The sequence below is a fragment of the Zeus faber genome (assembly GCF_960531495.2).
Source record: "Zeus faber genome assembly, chromosome: 15".
NCBI classification, from domain to species: Eukaryota; Metazoa; Chordata; class Actinopteri; order Zeiformes; family Zeidae; genus Zeus; species Zeus faber.
The window spans coordinates 23,973,055-23,980,554 of record NC_137194.1 but is presented as its reverse complement, the minus strand read 5'-3'; the positions used below and the strand labels follow the sequence as shown (position 1 = coordinate 23,980,554).

General features: G+C 49.3%; 1 protein-coding gene across 1 annotated transcript in view; it reads left to right on the top strand.

Annotated features, from left to right (window-relative positions):
- Positions 1-1,218: 1,218 nt before the first annotated feature.
- The window catches only part of atp2b3b (ATPase plasma membrane Ca2+ transporting 3b), a gene marked incomplete at both ends in the record, with an annotated part of 27,340 nt that continues 21,058 nt past the window's right edge, over positions 1,219-7,500 (top strand). The window contains 4 exons of the mRNA XM_080015317.1: positions 1,219-1,462; positions 5,248-5,445; positions 6,626-6,883; positions 7,452-7,500. The exon at positions 7,452-7,500 is cut by the window's right edge and continues 77 nt beyond it. Coding sequence (XP_079871443.1) covers positions 1,219-1,462; positions 5,248-5,445; positions 6,626-6,883; positions 7,452-7,500 — 749 coding nt within the window. The remainder of the gene's footprint in view (positions 1,463-5,247; positions 5,446-6,625; positions 6,884-7,451) is intronic.

Here is a 7,500-nt window from a genome sequence, read left to right as displayed (position 1 = left end):
AGTGCAGACCAGGATGTGTTATCATTTTGGACTTGGACTGTGATGCATGACACTAGTGTTTCCTCCATCAGGTCCAAAGCCAACTTCACACCAACTCCGTAACCGGATCCGTCAGTCGGATCCCCCCGCCTCCCTGCTCTCTCCACCCCCAGTGGCCATCGGGCGAACTGCGTCTGAGTTTCGCATCACAAAATATGTCTGGGAAAATGGGAGAGCTGTTTTTTTTTTTTTTAGTACAAACAATTCACTTACAGAAAAATTGATCCATTGATAGTGAATATGGTGACATCCAAGGTTATTTACTTTGTAATACGTGACTTGTTTACTTCATTTAAGCCCAATCCCATTAAAAAAAAAACTTGACAACTTCCCGTAGTATTGTCGGATGCCGCATGAGTTGAGAATTTTGAGTTCATTCAGTTCATTCGTGCTTTCTCTTCCTCTCTCTCTCTCTCTCTCTCTCTCTCTCTCTCTCTCTCTCTCTCTCTCTCTCTCTCTCTCTCTCTCTCTCTCTCTCTCTCTCTCTCTCTCTCTCTCTCTCTCTCTCTCTCTCTCTCTCTCTCTCTCTCTCGCCAGGCCCTGGCAGCACAGCGACGGTGACCTCTGAGCTGGATCCCCTTCCCGTCCCTGGCTTCATCGGCGGCCTCATCCCTGCTCAGCCCTTTTTCTCCGTCCGTCCCTCTGTCGCGCTCTCCGACTCTCTTGCCGTCCGTCCTCATCCGCCCGTCCGTCCATGGACTGGCCGCAACTCCGGAGGGAGGGGGATTGAAACGAGGAAAAGGAGCGGAGTCGCTCGGAGACGGAGAGGGAGAGAAGCTGGATCCGGCCGGACACCAAGCCCTGAAACGTCCCAGCTCGTTGCCCTCACCCCCCACCCCCCACACCCCTCCCAACCGCAGCCCCCCCCCTCCTCATCCTCTTTATGGAGCAGGTAGAGGAGTAGCAGGTTACCAGGCCAAGGCAGCAAGAAAGGGAGGAAGAACAAGCACATCGCAAAGAAAGTCATATAATAATAGCACCTATTCACTTCAAATAAACCGACCTTGGGCAACGAAATTCCCGTTAAAATTGTAGAAAAAAGGGAAGCGAAACGGTCGGAGAAATTGAGTGTGCGTGTTTGGTTTTGACAGATGAGCACTTGAGCCAACCTCCGGCAAAAGGAGGACCCCAAAACGAAAGAACAGGACAACAGAATCAACTCAGAAGGGAAAGAAAATTATGTCAACGACAGCCACCATGGGCGAGATGGCGAACAGCGCGGTGGAGTTTTATCCCAAGGGAACCCGGGGTGGAGGAGCGGTGAGGGCGGAGGGCAACCACGCGGGTGGAGACTTTGGGGTGACAGTGCAGGACCTCAGAGAGCTGATGGAGCTCCGAGGGCCTGAGGCCTTGCAGAAGATCCAGGAGTGCTACGGAGACACAGATGGACTCTGCCAGAGAATACTGTCCAACACTAGTGACGGTGAGTAGACCCATGGATGGATGGATGATGGATGGATGTGGGGGTAGATGGATGGGTGGATGGATGGATGGACGGACGGATGGATGGATGGATGGGTGGATGGATGGGTGGATGGATGGATGGATGGATGGATGGACGGACGGACGGACGGATGGATGGATGGATGGGTGGATGGATGGATGGGTGGATGGGTGGATGGATGGACAGACAAATGGATGGATGGATGGATGGGTGGATGGATGGATGGATGGATGGACAAGCGGGTGGATGGATGGATGGATGGATGGATGGACGGACAGACAGATGGACGGATGGATGGATGGATAGACGATGGATGGATGGAGCAAAGAACAAATGGTAGAATGGAGCAATGACTTGACAACTAAAAGGATGGATGGAAAAATAGATGGTGAATACATTAGTGGAGGAATGAATGACTTGACAGATCAATAGACAGATGGGTGTATAGATAGATAGAAAGATGGATTAGTGAGTTGGTTGAAATAATGACTGAAATAAATATTGTATATATAGACAGAAGAACTAATCAATACATAGATGAAAGGGTTGAAGAGAAGAAAAAGGGTTGAAGGAATAGATGGATGAAAGGATAAGATGATGAATTGATGGACAAGGAGCTGAACTGAACCCTCGGTTGAATGAAGGACTTTCTTGATGGTTGCGGGGTAGGGTTGTGCATAGTCTTATATTCTGTATATTTCCCTGAAAAATGCACAAACATGCAAACACAATAGGTTATTTCTTCAATGCTCTGAACGTTATCTGGTCTTGGGGGCCTATGTACGTTCGTATGCGCGCATGTGTGAGTGTGCGTGTGTGTTTGTGTGTGTGTGTGTGTGGGGGTGGTTGTGTGTATTTCTAACTGGTTTGGGTATCCTACCCACTCCTTCAACTATTATGTAACCTAGCAACACTACAGCAAAAAATAAGTTGGCTTGGAAGAGAGATAGAGGATCACAAAAAGAGAGACAATGACAGTGAGAAAGATAGAGAGAGAGAGAGAAAGAGAGAGAGAGAGAGAGAGAGAGAGAGAGAGAGAGAGAGAGAGAGAGAGAGAGAGAGAGAGAGAGAGAAAAGTCTTCCTCTCTGATTGAGAACCAAGGTTATGAGAAATGAATATGTGTTGAGTGTTGTTGTATATGAATGCTGTTATGGTAAAGGAGGTGAGAAACAGAGAGAGGAACGCTTGCTGGTGTTTCATTTAACTAAGTCTGTGTTCATTGTGCCTATATTGATACTTTTTACTGGTAGGAGAGGAGGTGCAGGGTGCCCGCACACACACACACACACACACACACACACACACACACACACACACACACACACACACACACACACACACACACACACACACACACACACACACACACACACACACACACCTGTACTGGTATCAAAGCGAGATCCTCACCTGGTAAGTGAGGACCCATGTTCCTGGTGCACTTCTACACGAAAATATAGTAAAATAACTAATTCCAAGACCTTCCTCTCAAGTATAAAAGTCAATACATAATGGCCGTATTCTATTTGAATTTGCAGTACAAAGGGGGGGACACACAGACACACACACACACACACACACACACACACACTTGTCGCACTTTCCTGTTTGCCCCCTTTTCGTTGCTTTGATTAGCATAAATTACACAGGCCATTGTTTGTTCAAACTACCCAAAGTTAAAACAGAGGGAGAGGGGGAGCGGGGGCGGGGCGGGGTGGGGTGGGGGGGGGGGTGAGGCTCCCACCTTTTGTAGAAATGTAAAGTTATTATATAAAGGACCATCTGCGAGCGGAGCGCAAAGAGGGTTTTTCCTCTCTCCTCTTTGAAAGCACACAGATGTAAAAGCCCGATGACTTTAAGATGTACCGCCGGGGCCTGAGCAAAAATTATAATAGCATTGATCCCCCCGTCAGATATAAAATGCAGATGGGGGCGTCCCGGTGGCTCAGCCAGATACACGCACGTACCATATATGTAAAACCACTGCAGCAACTCTCCACTGTTCTCCACAATAAATTAAAAATATACAAATGCGGATGAATGGATGGATGGCATGGTTGAGGTATAAATTAAAGATTTATCAGCGGCACGATGGACAGGATGCAAATAGTGTTTGGGTGGTCGGATGGATGGACAGCATAATAGACAGATTAATGGATGGATGGGTTGATGGAAGGATGGAGGGGGGAAAAACAGATAGGTGGATCGATATGAGAAAGATGCATGGATGCATTCTCCTGCAGCTGCAGGCTAAAACAAATGTATCGCTGGCAAACATCATAACAGAATGGACGCTGATCATCACCTGTAACATGATACACAGGCCCGAGTGGGGGAATCAATCGCTGAACGCAATACTGAAGACACACACACACACACACACACACACACACACATAAAAGTGCAGTGATATGGATACCCTAGCAATAGCACTGCAGTATAAGACCATCACATTACACATCAGAGAGAGAGAGAGAGAGAGAGAGAGAGAGAGAGAGAGAGAGAGAGAGTGTGTATGTGTGGGGTGGTGTGTGTGGGGGAAGCTAGAACAGCTTGCCGCATTGTCAAGGACACATCAAGGGGAGATTGAAAGAGAGAGAGAGAGAGAGAGAGAGAGAGAGAGAGAGAGAGAGAAAGAAGGGAGGAAAGCCAAAGAGAGAGAGAGAGACTGCAGAAGAGGAGCAGGAAAGGGGGAACGGAGGGATGGATACGAGAGAGAGAGAAAGAAAGAGAGCGAGAGAGAGAGAGAGAGAGAGAGAGAGACGGGTATGCCAGAGGGATGGACTAATACATATAAGGGGAAGGCGGGGGGGCAAAGATAGCTCATATTACTCAGCATAAGGTCACTTTTTCCCCCCCTTCTTTTCTCTCTATCTTTCTCTCGCCCTCCGTCCATGTCTCCACCTTTACACTGCCCTCCCCGTCTGAATCCTGTTGCGCGAGGCTGTGTTGCTACACGGATCTTCGGCCACACAGCTACGCATGGCTCCCTGCACCAAGCAGACTTGACGAGGCTGCCTCAGAACACACACCAACACAAGCCGTCGCGCAGAAAAAACAAAACAAAAAAACACACAAAAAAACGAGATTGGCACCTGGCCTGGCCAATTACAGCAGGCTAATCCACAGCCCCCCTTCCCTTCCCGAAATGAGCCAATCGCAAAAAAAAGCTCAGCTCTAAAGCAGGGGTTTTGGTGGCGTGACATCACTTGTTGCTGGGCAGAAACTTTGGCGGAAACAGGAAGCCCTGGACCTGGATATATTTGTCTCCATGGAAACTGACTCACCAAAGTGGAGGGAGGGAGGGAGGGAGAGGGTGAGGGTGAGGATGGAGATGATAGAGGGGTGTTCAGTAGGGGAAGGATTGAGTGAGTGAGTCTTTAGTGGGCAGAAAGGAAGTACACGCGGAGATGAATGTGTTGATTGATTTGCAGTTTGATATAGTAAGGCTGTGTGTGTGTGTGTGTGTGTGTGTGTGTGTGTGTGAATGTGTGTGTGTGTGTGTGTGTGGTTTCATTTATCTTTTATCGTCTGGGTTAGCGTTGCCGTGACGTACGGCACAGTGTCGTCGTCCCCCCCCAACATCAACATTCAGCAGACGGCCTCACAGTGATACCGTGTTACATGCAAACATTACCTGGAGTGTGATCCACTTTATTAACGCCCGCTGTCTGTGAGAACAACTGCTTACGTCTCTAACTGTATCCCCCCGCCCCACCTGTCTACTCGTCTCCCTCTCTCGCGCGCGCACCTGCACCCTCAGGTCTGACGGGAGACCCCGCGGACCTGGAGCGACGGCACCAGGCGTTCGGCCAGAACTTCATCCCCCCAAAGAAGCCCAAGACCTTCCTGGAGCTGGTGTGGGAGGCACTGCAGGACGTCACGCTCATCATCCTGGAGATCGCCGCCATCATCTCCCTGGGCCTCTCCTTCTACCAGCCGCCCGGCGAGGACACCGAGGGTGAGGTGGTGGACGAAATGGATGGGTGGAGGTTTTTTTTGAGGGGTTGGGTGCAATGCTGTACGTTGTTGTCACTGTGTTCTTTAGCTAAGGCTCCGTAAGGTACAACAGCAACGCGGCGAGACGGAGCGACAGAAGGTCAGAGGTGGGACGGGGGGGCAGGGAGGAGGGAAGACATAGTAGGGGGCGGTAGAAATGAGGGAGTGGAGACAGTCAGGGAGACCTATTGCTCGCACAGAGACACTTTAGAGGGATCAGAGGGGTAAACGAATGGGTCCAAAGGCTGTCGAGAAAGAGGAGGATGGCAGGATCGGCGAAGGGGGAGACAGGGGGTGGGATTAAGGGAGGATGGACCCTGAAAGGAATTGGAAGTGGAAAAATTCTCAGATGTCGTACTGTCTCCGAACCTCTCCTTTTTCCGGACCACTTTCCCGTAATTGTAAAAATTCTACGAGGGCTCTGTCAAGGTTAGGGATTGGACAGGGATCGGGATCGGGTTCCGACTCTAAAGTCTGCTCTGCAATCTGTTCCCCGGAATTTAAGCGAATGGACCAGCAGGTCTTCATCATTTAGTCAGCTGACCGGGCCAAAGAGAGAGAGAGAACGAGAGGGAGAGAGGGAGGGGGGATGAGCAGGATAGTAAATGGAGAGAGGTTGGGTTTCAGGGAAGAAAAAGCATGACTAAGGCGAGTAAGAAGATGGATTTGTCACTCCTATGGAGTGTTTGCTGAGGTGAGAAGTCATATCGTGGACAACCAGGGCCCAGTGAACCGAAAGGGAGAGCATAACAAATACGGGTCAGGGCATCACTCTCTCAATGCATCCAACTCACACCCAAGCGTGACACAACCATGAACTAGAGCACTTTTTCTTTTACCTCATTGCACAACAGGGGCAAACTGTTTGTGCTAAAATAGGTTAGGTTAAGTGATTAAACCCGTGGTCCTTGATTACAGAATATGCATTGTCTATTGGTGTTGCATTGCTGCGACCAATGGCACAAGCAACAGTAGAAGAAGTTAAAATGAAGATGGAAGAATTGGTTACCTCCAAAATACCAAAGAATACCAAAAAAAACATTGTGTATCAGAAATACTTGACTGTAAAAGCTAAAGTTGGGGGGGGGGGTACTTACACTATACTCATATCTGAATTGTCCAAAACCACTTCCCTCCACCAGCATGTGGAAACGTGTCCAGTGGCACGGAGGACGAGGGTGAGGCGGAGGCGGGCTGGATCGAGGGGGCGGCCATCTTGCTGTCGGTGGTGTGCGTGGTGCTGGTGACGGCCTTCAACGACTGGTCCAAGGAGAAGCAGTTTCGGGGCCTGCAGAGCCGCATCGAGCAGGAGCAGAAGTTCACGGTGGTGCGCAAGGGCAACGTGATCCAGATCCCCGTGGCTGACATGGTGGTTGGAGACATGGCCCAAGTCAAGTACGGTACGGAGAGCAGCTAACCCTAACACACACACACACACACACACACACCCACACCCACATACACACAAGCACACACATAGCCATACACACACGTGCACACACACTTACACGCACTCACACGCACACACACACACACACACGCACAATGAGCACAACCTGAGGCTATTGTTCTGCAACACTGATTACAATGTCTGCTCCTCCAACCGGAACGAAATAAAGAGGCCAAATTGAGATAGAAAAATGGCAGAAGTGTGACAGTATTATACATCCAGAACATCCCTGACTCTTCATTCATTTCTTCCAAGGATTCCTTCATTAACAAAATGATGGGCAAGCTTTTTTAGCCATGTTAAATGGGCACCCCAAATAATTCTGTCCACTTCATTCTTTCTTCTTTCTTCTTTCTTCTTTCTTCATTCTGCGAGTAAGGAGCCCTCAAGGTGCTCATATGGTGTAACTGTGCTTTTTGCCACGTTGTCGATCCGACTTTAACATCAACCTATCAATCACCAGAGTGCAGGTTACTCCCTAATATTTTGAACTGAACGCTACCCCTCCTGTTCTGCAGGCGACTTGCTGCCAGCTGACGGTATCCTGGTCCAGGGGAACGATCTGAA